Here is a 13,518-nt window from a genome sequence, read left to right as displayed (position 1 = left end):
GTATAGTGTGCAGAGTTAAAGTGAACGGATTATGCCTGTCCAGTTATTTTCTTGCCCTTTGGTACACGGGCCAGCCAGTAGATGAACACTGCTCCAACAATATTGAAGAAGATGTAAACCCACATCAAGCCAAAATTTCTCCAGGCATCATCGAAATTGCTGCCAACTTGCATGAGAAAATTATCCGTCTTGTCCATGGTGCAAAATGCGCATTGAGAAGTGGCATCCGGGTCTTGGAGATAGCCACTTTGCATCATGTCAATATAGTCTTGCATGTAGCTTCCACAAGTGCGATTGTCCGGTGGGTTAAATTGGAGATATTCCACGGCCTCACACTCAACATCCGTCCCAGACAGACCCGTCGAAAGCATCGCCGAAACCAGGTAAGTAAAGGGTGACACTCGATACATGAAGATCCAGAAACCAGGCATGGCGTCGGGAGTCGAGAGAACGCCGCAAAAAATCAGACAGAGGGAAAATAACATTGTCGCAATATTGCCTCCAGTCTCAGCCAGTTCAATGCCGGCAATAATCATATGTGCAAATGTGGAAGTAAAAAGCAAGAATGTCCAAATTAGCAAGAACATTAGGCCACCGCGCTCTGTAACCGCATCCGTTGGCTTCGCATTGTCGTACAAGCCAATGGGGTAGTACCAACAGAAAAATACAAATGCTGCCATGAGTGTATTCCAGGGAAGTTCAACTATAATATTAGCTGTCATGAATGCCTGCCATGAATATGTTTTGGATGGGCGCTCCCGTGCTTCGTACAGAGAGCGTTGGGTGACAAAATTAGGCATAATTTGCTGTACTAGGTTGCCGAATATTGTCATCAACATGAAAACACTGAACATTTGGTTCTGTAGGCCTTGCATGGACGTGGGAGCTTTGAAGAATGAGAATCCAATATATAGGGATGTGAGAACACAAAGGGCGGCTTTGGACCAGATATAAGTTGGCGTGCGGTAGTATTGAGCAAACACCCGAGTAAGGCACTCCCACAGCTGGACATGGAATGGAGCGGCGAACTCGCTCAAAGCGCCCGGATCCGACGAATCAATTGGCTTTTCCGACAACGTGGATTTCAACTCGGCGAGATGTTCCTTGACCTTGGCATATTCCGGACTTTCACGCCACATTTTTACCCAATCAATCTCGGTGTGGGATCCAGGGGCTGCTCCAATGACTTCCAGCATCCACTCAGCTGGATTATCCCCGGGAGGCAACGGCTGAGAGCCATTGCGTACGAAGTAGTTCGAAAGCGTTGAAGAGTTAGCTCCGATTTCTCCAAAGTAGATGGTCTTCCCTCCAGACGCTAATAGGAGAAGTCGGTCGAATCGCTGGAACAACATAGCCGAGGGTTGGTGGATGGTGCAAAGGATGGCTTGCCCATGTTGAGTCAGTGTATCAATTAGGTCTAGAATGGACCAAGAGGTCTGACTATCAAGGCCAGAAGTTGGCTCATCCAAAAACAATAGGAGCTGAGGCTTAGCGGCAAGCTCTACTCCAATTGTTAATCGTTTGCGTTGTTCAACATTTAACCCCTCTCCAGGAACGCCGACAATGGCGTCTGCGTAGGCCCCCATTCCCAGGAGCTTAATAACTTCTTCGACATAATCAAGCTTTTCCTGACGACTTAAGTGGGCGGGTTGTCGTAGTAATGCACTGAACCTGAGAGCTTCCCGTACAGTTGATGTAGCCAAGTGTAGATCTTGTTGCTGCACATATCCGGTTTTGCGCTGGAATGATTGGTCCCGCAAGCGCCCATCAACAAGCATTGAACCGGTAACAACACCCATGGTGACCCGTGTGGCCAAGACATCCAGTAATGTTGTCTTCCCTGCTCCAGATACACCCATCAGCGCGGTACAGGTGCCAGGTTTGACCCAGCCATCAACATGGTCAAGGATCGTTCTTGGCTGTCCTTTGATTTTTATATCGTAACAGACATCCTCCCAATGGAAAATTGCAGTTTGTCTCTGAATCTTAGCAGAATTCCGTGTTGCTGCTTCCTCAGTTTTTGGGGCACTAGCGGGCTGGCTAGGGTTCTCGGGGTCGGCCTCGCCTCTTGGAATGTTTGGTTGATGCCCGCGGCGGAACAGGAGAACCTCGCCTTTCGACTTTTGCTCCGAAATATATTCCGTGCCGACCAGGTAGGTGAACGCGAAGAAAACCATAAAACCAATCAAAATTCCCATGTTTCGCCATAGATGGCCTTTGGTATAGTTGTAGCTCAATTCGACAAACTTTCCCCCATCCACAATGGAAGATCCGGATTCTGCACCAACTGTTGAACAAATCCGGTACTGCATGGATATGCTGTCGTATTCCCCCTGAGATGGAATGATACCAGCACACTCGAACTGCCGACCATGGAATTCATTGACCATAAAACTCTCAAAAGAGTAAGCGATCGGATTGATATAGTTCATCCAACGGGACCAGCCAAGCATATTTCGAGTAGGGATAGTAAAGCCCGTGTAAATCACCATACCTAAGATCAATATAGCTGCGGGCACGAGAGCCTGGGAGAGTGAACGAGACGTCGCAGCAATGGTTCGAAAGATCATTGACATTGTAAATGTGGTGACAACCGAAAAGATCCAGAATGTGAAAAAGGCGTCAGCATCACGACGCAGGTTGGTCATCAAGTACAAGGGTACATTGAACGTAAAAGAGTTGATAAGCTTGTAGGGAGTATCGCACAGCATCGAAGCCACGGCCTCTGCAAAGGGATGGTAGAATGCATATCTTGATTGTTTTTCTACTATTGGTCGCTGCGCATAGAGCGTCAAGATCTCCAAGGCACTCGAGAATGCGTTTAGGAGGACTGCGAAGAAAAGGAGGGCCCCTCGGTAGTAAAAGCTGCTCGTGTCGTCGGTAAGGTCGAAGAATACGGATCCAATAATCAATGCCATAATGAAGTTTCCAATCAAGGCGGTTGTCGTGAGACTGAAGTCCCCGCGGAGACGCTGAAATCCGCGGCGAACACATAACGAGACCTGGTTCCATACTGAGATTGTATATGGAGATTTTACTCGCTGGCGCTTTGATTGCATGGCCTTCCGTGCCTCCACGAATGCATTATAAGAGGGTCCACCAATGGGGTATTGCCTTTCGAACTCCTCAATTTCCTGTATGAGTCTCGCACGGTCTTCACTTGCTTTCCATGCCGCCGCGAATTCGTCCGGCGTGCGAGGGACGCGATCTTCAAATCCAGGCCGTATCAAACGTTCTGAAGGGCTAGTGAGTGATGTTAGGAAATCTGCAGTTGTTTGTCGCTCAGGACACTCGAATCCCATGTCGACAAAGAACTTTTTTGCATCCGCTGCGCGACCAAAATAGATCTGCCTTCCTTCATAGAGAACAGTGACCTTATTGAAAACATCGTATGCGTTCTGAGATGCTTGGTAGATAGCCACGCAAGCAGTAGAGCCAGTATACTTGCTCATCAAAGCCAGATTCTTGCAAAACTCCAAAGCGTTGGCGCTATCGAGACCTCTCGTGCTATTATCCCAGCACTGCAGTGGAGCTTGGCTTAATGTTGCCTCTGCGATACTAACACGCTTTCTTTCACCACCACTAACACCACGAACAAAGTCATTACCCACACGGGTATTGATCGTATGCGAGAGGCCAAGCATAGCCATTACCACATCTCTCATATGCTCCGCATGCTGCTTCTGACTCACACCTTCGAGACGGTTACGCGGTGCTCTTGCTAGAGCGGCGAATGTTAGAGTGTCACCCACCGAGAGCTGAGGGAAATGAACATCATTTTCCGCTGTATAAATAGCCTCGCCTCGAAACGAATTTTGCATGCTTTTGGCAGAGATACCTGGTTTGAAATATCACACCGCGTTAGAACCAAATCCGTATGGCCATGGTTGAGTAGAGCCGATAGAGAAGCTCACCTTGATAATTCATCACCGCGTCTTCTGACGCCTGTATTCCATTCATCTCGCCTGCAATAGTTTTAAGAAAGGTGGAACATCCACTTCCAGGTCTTCCCAAGACGACAAGCATCTCGCCGCTCTTGACCAACCCTTCAAAATCCCTGAGAATCTGAATCTTTGGCATCCTTATCCCAACTAGCCTGCGAGCCATGGTTCCAACCTCGAGGAGCACATTCGAGACATCTTTCTGGTAATCGGTGGGCGACCCAAAGCCATGGACACTCAGACTCTTGAAAGCCACGCCGGCTGTGCGGTCAGGGTATCTCTCTGGATCACGAGACCGGATCTCTAATAGCATTTTCATCCAATCTCGGACCCGGAAGTTTGCACTCTGAGGGTTAAGAGCAGATTCGGAGTCATCGAGGAAGAATGGATTCTCGAGCGTGCTTTTTGCTGTTAATCTCGTGGACTGGCGAGTCAGACGTCTAGCCAGTGAAACCACGCGAGTTTCCACATCCGGCTCATCCCCGTGTAGTGTCTCTCCATCCTCACTTTTGTCTTTCTCAGAATGGCCCGTGTGAGCTCCCGTGGAGAGATTGTGACCAGCTTTGTCATCTTCACCGAGTTCCTGCAGTTGTTGGATGTTGTGACTGACTACCGACTGGGATCGTGGTACATTAGGAGTGATAGATCCGAGAAACGACATGATGACGAAGTATTGCGGGTGATAGTATGTATCAAGAACAAATTCCCGGACTGCTTTTCAGGTGTTTGCAGCCACACCATCTGCCGATATTGCGCGTCGAGCAACTGATGGGTAATATGATATCCAACTGCTTAACGAAAGAAGATGCTACTCATTGTGCGCAAAGGAAGCCAGGTATATGCGTAAAGACTGGAAGATCCCTAAAATGCCAGCAACAAATGACACTTCCCTGGCCTTTTATTGTTACTTCATGTGAAAAGAAAACGAGAGTTTAGGCAGTAAGCAGAACCACCGGCATCTGAAAGAAAGCTGTCGGGTCGGAAACACCATGCACAACTTGTGTTGGGAATCCCGGCTCCGATTGGGAAGAATTTGTGATTCTCAGCATGATTGTGCTCCCGGCAGTAATGTGACCCGACACGCAGCAAGGCATAGTCCGCAAAGAGCATCCGGGGACCCGGGATTATCTTGAGAATTGGAGATGCCATTCTCCCAAGACTTTCTGGACAATGAAAATGCTTCCGGCCACTGGGTCTCGCCGAACCATGGGGCATAGTATTGGCCGATCTATGTCTCTGAGAGTACGTGCCTCGACGATAGTTAGTAGGCAGCTTTTGATCCGGACTCCGAGTCGGATTTGGGAGAATCGACAAAATCGACCTCCACTACTATTTCAAGTGAGGTATGCATAAGTGTATTTGGATCCCTTATATATCCCACACCCGCCCATTGCCCCGAGTTTATTGTATTGAGCTTCGCTTGGATCATCAGGCACAACTGCGCTGCTCTCTCATCAGAACAATTTCACGCACATTGGAAAAGATCGAGCGCCAAGATTTAGCATAAAGGTCCAATTTCTTAGTGCACTTTAGATGGCTGAAGTGCCGGATAATCAAAATAGTGATCGTGACACACAGGTGTCAAAGTTGAGAGAGGAAGAAGGGATGGCGTTGACTGAGATACCGCTGTGATACCGCCGTGATACAAAAATTACACGACATCCGGCTTCCGTCTGAAGCCCGAAACCGCCATTCCGGGCGACTTATCAACCTATCAACCTCCCATGGCTGCGGCTTCAATACGGTTACCAATAAATTACCAAAAGGGTGCCCACTGCAGCCCTGCGCCAGAAACACTCTTGGCCGCCGTCTGGTCTCCCGGATAGCAACTGCTCCGAACGATGCACACACACCCCTCCAAGGCTCGGTTTCGCAGCGATCTTCCCTGCTTGGTCTTAGACCACGGATGATCCATTTCAAAAGTCCGGGGTGAAATGCCGCATTATTTGAGTGGGCTTGTCAGTACCCAATCATCTGAAGCAACGATTTGAGCTCGTCGAGCGTGACCGAGCAAGGACGGGAGTCTAGCTACCACTGGTAATTGTTAGGACACGAGCTTTGCGTGAGGGGTGGAGGTGGGAAGTTGTTGTTACTTGAGCATTATCATGCCAACTCTTTCCAACTACTGGCCTTCCTTGGACCTCAGCTTGCTGCTCGTATACAACCCTTGACATGAAATTGAGCTTAATCCAGAATTCGCCTGCCTTTCCAAACCGCAAGCACCTACGACAATGAAGACGGCCACCAGTGGGGCCAACAACGTTGGCTCCCGCTGCCAACCAGCGCAGCGACCAGTATTCGATGCACAGGGCGCCGCTAATCGTCGGGCAGCGGACAAAGGATGTGCAAGAAGCCAACGAAGAAAGCAAGTGGGTGACGGATATCAAACTCCAATAGCCAATGCTGATCGTCTATTCGTGTAGCGGAGCAGCAGACCTCGAACTCAGGAGCCACAATATGAGAGCAATCAGGAGCCGGAGCAGCCAAACAAGAAGCTCAAGACGAAAAATGATCAGAACGGGACTAGACGTCAAAGAAACCTGAAAAAGTACCCGTGCCACTTGTGTTGAATATATAATATAACATGCGCGATAACTGACTAACAGCTGTCTGGATCTAGCCTTATGATGATCAATCGATTAGAGACCAATATAGGGCGAATGGAGGCTCGTTTACAGGGTTTGGGGTTTGACCTATGCAATAATAAAGAAACACAACAAGTCCCGCCACATCAATTGGTGTCCAACAGCCCATATTCAACCCCATCACCATGCACCTCCGGCCCCGAGAACTCACTGGACGAGGCATCCTTCAGGGATGAATCACATCACCAAGACATCTGCGGAGACTTGGAAGAACCACGCACCACCGCAATTCCAGAGGTAGCACAGGAACGCGATGCGTTAGATACTCAAGAAGTCAAGGAAGACCCATTTCCTGATTTTGGGTATCTCGTACTTCCGAGATGTATACTCGACACGCCAGCTAGAAGTAAGTTGATTGATACTTAAATTATTTGCTGTGTCGATTGACCTAAGCCTTCAGGCCTCCCTGCTTTATCACACGAAGGTCTGGAGTGGGTGAGCCAACAATCTGGCGTATCTCCCGGATTATTGCCCGGCGGGTATTTCAATACTACGCCATTCGGCCCGCGAGGGCCATTGGGGTCATTATGTGACGACTTCCCAAGGAAAACCTTTTATCCACTGCCGTCCAAAGAAGAAACTTCGGCGTTGCTGCATGATTATCTACAGAATTTCAACACCCTGTGCCCTCTATTCGAGCAGGCCAAGCTTGTCTCTCTCTTCAACCAAGACAATTTAGATGTTGCTCTTCGAAGTCCTGCGTTGTGGGCTAGTGCCAATGTGGTGTTTGCCCTAGGAATCGCATTTCGCATCAATGATGGAGCTGTTGTGCAATCAGAGTATCAAAAAAGCTGGCTCTTCATGAAAAATGCCTTCGGTACCTTTCATGATCTTTGTCTAGGTGAGCCAGATATGTGGTCCATCCAGGCACTCTTAGGAATGGTATTTTCTAATATCCAGGCTCAATATCAGATCCAAAACTAATGGTCTATCTAGTCGATTTTCTTTTTAGGAACAATGTCTGCCGAACCTTGCTGTTTTCTCGTCACCGCCGCCATACGCATGATTCATCAAATTGGGTTGGGAAAGGGAGAGGAAAGCGTTACGCTCGACTCGGAATATAAAGAACACCGAAGAATTATATTTTGGGTCGCATACTGTCTTGATAGAGAGTATGCATACTCACGATCCTATCGATGCCTACCGCTAATCATAATCAGGGTCTCACTCCGCTTCGGGAGACCTCCCACGCAAAGCGATGATGATATGAGCATTGGCCTACCTACCGATTCACCAATACGCGACGCTAGTATAATACCGTCAATGTATCAGAATGTCGAATTTGATGCCTTCAGAGCACATTGTCAACTTGCAACCATCAAAGGCCAAGTCTACAAAGATCTATATTCGGCGGCAGCAAAGGATAGATCGCTCTCCGAGTTATTGACTTCTGTCGGCGCGTTGGACCAAATGCTCGAGAACTGGAAGGAGGAACTACCATCGAAATACCAGCCAGAATTACAACGATTGCAGTCCATGTCGATGACCCTTCTCTACCTCCATTGCTCCTATTTTAATTGCATTATCGCAATGCACAGATTAATTGCAAGTCGAGGAATCCGTACAGGTGATGATCTGGTCAGAAAATACGAAGATTTTGGTTATTCGGCTGCTCTTCCCGGCTCTCCAAGAGTATTTGCGTCCGAATCTCTGTGCACCAATGCCGCACGAGCCTCTATCAGGCTGATGAAGTATATACCGGAGGGACATATATCCGCTGTTGGGTACGTATCAATTCAAATTCTATGAGTATTGTTATCGGTCATCATACTAAACGTCCGGCTGCTAGAATCCTCATCCATTATCCTATTGTTGCTTTGTCAACTCTTTCTTCCAGCATTATCCGGAATCCATTTGATACCTCACGATTATCTGACATGAGGCTCATCGATCAGGTAGAGACGCTCTTGTCTTCGTTTATTGCAAGTATTCCAAATCAAGCCATCGCACAGCTGAAGACTTATTGTGCAAACTATCGCGCTGCTGCAAAGGCTGCGATCCAAAAGACCATGCAATTCTGTGCCAATAAAGATCCTTTAAATTAATATCCAATGGCAACACGAGGTATTATCGGAACCCAATGTTTCGTACCCTTCAAGTACATCGTGAACGTCTTGTGCTTCCGAGATATATATCATGCCGATATTCAACGGGTACGCGAAGCTGTGGAGAACAATGGCTAATACTTTAATGAGGTATGTATCGGGTGTGTTTGAATGAGTTAGCGAGGGCCACTATTACCTGTTTCTTGTATTATTCTTTCTAAGATTGAATGCCGGAGAAATATATAGCCTCAAATAACTTTTTGGTTCGCTATTATATACAAGTTTCAATCAGTTCGTTAAATTCCTGCACATGAAGGGTATGTTTCAACCCTGCTCAGTAAACGCCGACAATAGCCATTGCGTATCGCTTAAAACACAAGAATCTCAATCTTCTTTCCCTTGGCCCCATACCGCTCGCGGAGCTCGGGTCGAGTGAGCAGTTGAAGAAGCGGGAGATGAGTCTCTTTCATGTCGAAGATCCCTCTTTGCTTTTGGTCAACATGAGAACCGTCAATCACGACGCGCTTCAGTTCGTCCAGTTTCAGGGAGCCTGTGCTCGTCAGTATCAATAAATATCGGATCAGCTAACGAATACACCAAAAGAACATACCTGCTTCAATCAAGTCAGAGATGCGGGCCGGAGTACCCGCGCCAATTCCAACTCTGGGTCATGGTTTAGCAAAATCGGACTTATAACGTAAACCAGAGCACTTACCGCGCTCGTTCGAGGAATTGCTTAGCTTCTTCTAGCTTGATGTGTTTAGCGAATAATTTTCCAATAGGAGATTCCTTTGTTTGAAACATCCGAAGGGCCCTATTAAAGATAAGCATCCTATCTATTCTTTGTTTTGGAAAATAGTGTCACATACCTGACAACATCCGCAGCGCGGAGACCAGCAGGTGAAACGACAATAGTATGCGGGGTTCCTTTCTTCTCCGACGAGTCTGAAAGATTTAAATCTTTAGGACTGAATGATTTCAAGAATTCAGGAAGATTTTCCAGTGTTCTTGAAGAGGTAAATGACGATGTATCGAAGAATGCCGAGTCTGCGTCCTAACTTAGTGGCTGCGGCCGTATGTAAAGGATGAGATTCCACCATACCTGGAACACTAAGATCATTCAATTCAACCGCAGTCAGCTCCTTATTGTGCCGTTTGGCTTTCTGAATGAAGTGGTCGGCGAGCAACCGGCCGTCCATCTTCCCGATGGCCTCGTCAACAGTTCCCTTGCGCTCTTTTTGCAGAGGCTCCCCCTTAAGAGTCTTTGGTTTGTCTGTTTGATCCTCCTTGTCTTTCTTATCTTTCTTGTTCTTCCCACTTTTCCTTTTCTTGTTCTTGGGGCCATCAGGAGCGGCACCTTTAGATTTATTCGGAGCGTCGGACTTGCTCTGCTTGGAGGGCTCCTCGGCCTGTCGCTTGCGCTTTTTCTCCATCTTGGCGGCAAGGCCAGTTGAGGTGTTCGTTTCTCCAGACATATTTGTCTGTATACTCGGAAATGCTGAGAGGTTATTCCAGCTTATCCAAATCTTTATTTTCGAATGGCACGGTCATGTACTGGTTTGTCGCAATTCGCAAGTAGTTCTGGGAACTTTTTTGTGCTGAGTCATCAGACTTTTATCGATAAGCCGTCGGGGTCGAGAGTCTCGGCTGCATTGTTGTGAGACGCGCCCCAAAGTTCACGACCTCTCGTCACAACGCTCTCAACTTCGTCTATCAATTGGTATATTCTACGTCGGAGTATCAATTGCTGCTGAACCGTCTATTCCGATGCTTTAATGCTTGCTTTGTACTAGTTGCAATGTCGAATACTCCTAATCCGCGTGAACGCCGGCCCGCGCGAGATTCGGGAGTCTCTGAAGCGTCTACCCCAGCCGGTGATACTACACTTACTAGGGTATGTAAATATTCAACCAACACTACACCTTCTTGCTAACTCGCGTGTTACAGTTACAGCGCCTTCCTATTCATTCGCGCTATCCATCTACACCAAGGCGGCTTGCGGGATCTACAACCCCATCGGCGAACAGATCGGCTTCTCGATGGGGAACACCAGGGAACAGAGGGGGCGCCCCGTCGACTCCTTATGGGCTCCGTGCAATGCAACGGCGTGCAGCTAACACTCCCGGGCGGAATCGTCGAAAGAGCGGTGCAGCCCAACGCGAAACGGTTTTCGATGTTCTCCGAAACCTTAGCAAAGGTATGGAATTTTTGGATAGCTTACTGTGATCCCTAGTTATTAACCGTATGCCTGCAGCTCTCGCACCAGAATCACAACCTATAAGATCCTCACCACAGGTTCAACCGGAGCCGGAGCCGGAATCCGAGGTTGACGAATTTGACGAGCTTGATAATGAGCCTGCGCCTGAGAGACCACGGCTATCCTTGCCGTTAGAGGACGTTGGGGGCGAGGATGATGACACAAGTCCTGAGATACGCCCACCACGAATGTCGATGGCATTGGAGGACGATGATATGACACATACCTCTGTGGAATATCCTCGGAGAGCCACCTTTGACCGCGATAGAGGCCGCCTGTCTATGATGAGTCTAGGTGCCCCCCGGCTGAGTGAAAACTTTGCGGATACTACCGGGTTGGAAATCGGTTCAGATGCTGGTGACGATACTGGTGTAATACAGAACGATGATGAAGGGCAGGACGAAACTCTCATCAGTCAGGGTGCTTTTGACCGAGGGTGAGCCTAAAACATTTGAATTGGATATCGCATGTTGTCTAACACCCCTTTTTCAGTGGAGAAACGGATGATATCGGGCGTTTCAATCTTGATTTCAACTTTCCATCACCTGCTGCCCCAGTTGATTTAGACCAGGATGAGCCCATGAACGACGACGAAGGGTTTGAGCTACCTGTAGACGACTTTGAACAACCAGGACTTGACCCTGGGTCCGATGATAGTAATGTCGGTGATGCTACCGGAGGCTTGGGCCTAGAGCTATATCCTCCAGATAGAGTTTCCCTGAGTCAAAGTCCTGGGCTTGTTGGAGGAGGGTTACGCGAAGAAGACTCAGTTATACAGGGCAAGAAGCAGAAGAAGTTATCGCGGCATGGTATTCCAATTCCTAACATGCCTGCCGGCGTCGTCCGGAAATTGGCTACGCGGTTTGCACGAGCACGAGCCGGCCCGAAAGCAAAGATCAGCAAGACCACTCTAACAGCGATCGAGCAAGCATCTTCGTGGTACTTCGAACAAGCTAGCGAGGATCTAGCAGCCTATTCAAGGCATGCTGGACGCAAAACCATTGACGAGGCCGACGTCACCGCATTAATGAGGAGGTTAGTTCGTAATTCTCTTCCTATCTCGAATGTGGATTCTAATAGGCAGGCAACGCCATCTCAACAACACTACAACGGTGTTCTCTCTGGCTCAAAAGCATCTACCGAAGGAGCTCTTGCAGGACATGAGACTAGCGATACCTCCCAGATGAACAGTACAACTATATTACAGTGATATATCATATCCAACAATCCGAACGCCAGTACCCAATGCGCAGTCTCACAGGTAGTTTACCAACTTATATTCTGACGGACACGGCGGGTAGCCTCGTTGGGCCGCTTCCGAATAATCATCCATAGCATGATAGATGTCGCGAGAGATAATCCGTACCTATCTATATGAGCAACGAGTCTCGGCGTGAAGGCTGTGGGAAGCCTTGGAGGACATTAAAAGGGACTCACCATGTGAAGATGTACTGGCTGTGGTTGTTCCTTAGGTTCACTTCAGCAGCACGACCAATGGGAATGCCCTTTGCTTCCCGGTCCATTGCCGCTATCAGATCCTGGACTAAAAGACCGGTTAGCCGCGTCCGGAATCAAAATCATATACCTGCTCACCCATTGTTTGCTCTATCCATACCGGCTGACTGTCTGTCAGTTCAGCCATTTGTTCAACATCCGGAAAGTAGAATCTTCCTTCCTCCGGCTTGTTATCCGGTGTAAACATATTCTTCTTCCAAGGTTCCCGTATCAAGCCTTCAACGGTTACTTCGCCCTTTGGTAGCCCCTCCGGCCTGTCTTTCTGTTCCATCATATTCTTGGAGATCCATCCCCTGTTAACCAACACCGTACTTTCCCCTTCCCCTCTCTCCAGCGGGGTGATAACCATAAATCCGTCCTGACCTTCACGGATGCGCGGCCCAATCAACATCTCTTGGTCATGACGGAGCAGACCTGTAGCATAAACACGGCGATAATCAAATTCAGAAACGACACTTGGGTCGACACGTGGAGGTAACGGGAGAGGTTCTCTGACAAGGCGGTCTTCATATTTCGCAATCAACTTTGTTTTCCAGTCGAGACGTTGGATTTGCCATGTTCCGAGAGCGAAGGAAATGATAGGGATCAATGCTTAATTCACAGGCCAGTCAGTAATGTTTCCCGTACTCATACAGTAGTTGTCAAAGAAAAGAGCATACCCAAAATTATTAAACCTGGTCCATGTTTGCGGCCAGTTCGGACAATCTGCGCGGGGTGGTCCACGACTGATAACCAGCGCTGATCATCGCCCATCTGTTGACCGTTGAAGTAACGGACCTGGGTCTGTTGATGGCGGCATCTGGCACAAATTGAATCGAGCTTGAATGCTGTGCGCGGACTTCGAGCGGACGAGGTTATGGGATGTTGCCATGCCCGAGGAGCGGCCCGCTGGAGGGCCGAGAAAATAGGTCGCATGTCCAATTGAGAAGTGACTTTCTTTTTTATTCTAGCTGTGAATTTTCAAGTGACAATTGCACAACCTACTGACATGGAGGGTTTGAGTAAGAAGAAAAATAATGTCGAGTTGACGGAGGAGGGATTGGCGGCCGAGTCCATTACGGAACTTCAAGTGATCGGCGCCGGCTTATGCGCCGCCGACGATTCCACTGACCTTC

The 13,518-nt window shown here is 48.3% G+C and overlaps 5 protein-coding genes across 5 annotated transcripts; 2 read left to right on the top strand and 3 right to left on the bottom strand.

Annotated features, from left to right (window-relative positions):
• Positions 1-29: 29 nt before the first annotated feature.
• ASPVEDRAFT_27360 (pleiotropic drug resistance family ABC transporter) lies at positions 30-4,602 on the bottom strand (the record flags this gene model as incomplete). The annotated part of the gene is made up of 2 exons (XM_040810011.1): positions 30-3,838; positions 3,915-4,602. 2 exons carry the CDS (start codon positions 4,600-4,602, stop codon positions 30-32), a joined length of 4,497 nt encoding a protein of 1,498 aa, XP_040666408.1.
• A 1,966-nt stretch (positions 4,603-6,568) lies between these two features.
• ASPVEDRAFT_27359 (fungal specific transcription factor domain-containing protein) lies at positions 6,569-8,631 on the top strand (the record flags this gene model as incomplete). Its single annotated transcript, XM_040810010.1, has 4 exons — positions 6,569-6,932; positions 6,987-7,468; positions 7,523-8,310; positions 8,424-8,631. The coding sequence occupies 4 exons, from the start codon at positions 6,569-6,571 to the stop codon at positions 8,629-8,631; spliced, it is 1,842 nt and encodes a 613-aa protein (XP_040666407.1).
• A 179-nt stretch (positions 8,632-8,810) lies between these two features.
• On the bottom strand, positions 8,811-10,182 carry ASPVEDRAFT_40185 (uncharacterized protein). The gene is made up of 5 exons (XM_040812078.1): positions 9,734-10,182; positions 9,501-9,678; positions 9,347-9,445; positions 9,242-9,294; positions 8,811-9,181 (listed from the first exon to the last, which is right to left on the bottom strand). Exons 1-5 carry the CDS (start codon positions 10,104-10,106, stop codon positions 9,000-9,002), a joined length of 885 nt encoding a protein of 294 aa, XP_040666406.1. The 5' UTR covers positions 10,107-10,182; the 3' UTR covers positions 8,811-8,999.
• Positions 10,183-10,429: 247 nt separating this feature from the next.
• Positions 10,430-12,098, top strand: ASPVEDRAFT_82203 (uncharacterized protein; the record flags this gene model as incomplete). The annotated part of the gene is made up of 4 exons (XM_040817160.1): positions 10,430-10,525; positions 10,579-10,828; positions 10,886-11,324; positions 11,381-12,098. The coding sequence occupies 4 exons, from the start codon at positions 10,430-10,432 to the stop codon at positions 12,096-12,098; spliced, it is 1,503 nt and encodes a 500-aa protein (XP_040666405.1).
• ASPVEDRAFT_40182 (cytochrome oxidase assembly protein SHY1) lies at positions 11,900-13,456 on the bottom strand. The gene is made up of 5 exons (XM_040812077.1): positions 13,063-13,456; positions 12,482-12,994; positions 12,326-12,431; positions 11,973-12,254; positions 11,900-11,923 (listed from the first exon to the last, which is right to left on the bottom strand). The coding sequence occupies exons 1-4, from the start codon at positions 13,316-13,318 to the stop codon at positions 12,155-12,157; spliced, it is 975 nt and encodes a 324-aa protein (XP_040666404.1). The 5' UTR covers positions 13,319-13,456; the 3' UTR covers positions 11,900-11,923; positions 11,973-12,154.
• Between the last annotated feature and the right edge of the window lie 62 nt (positions 13,457-13,518).

The sequence above is a fragment of the Aspergillus versicolor genome (assembly GCF_001890125.1).
Source record: "Aspergillus versicolor CBS 583.65 unplaced genomic scaffold ASPVEscaffold_3, whole genome shotgun sequence".
Classification (NCBI taxonomy): Eukaryota; Fungi; Ascomycota; class Eurotiomycetes; order Eurotiales; family Aspergillaceae; genus Aspergillus; species Aspergillus versicolor.
This window is presented reverse-complemented; position numbering and strand designations above follow the sequence as displayed.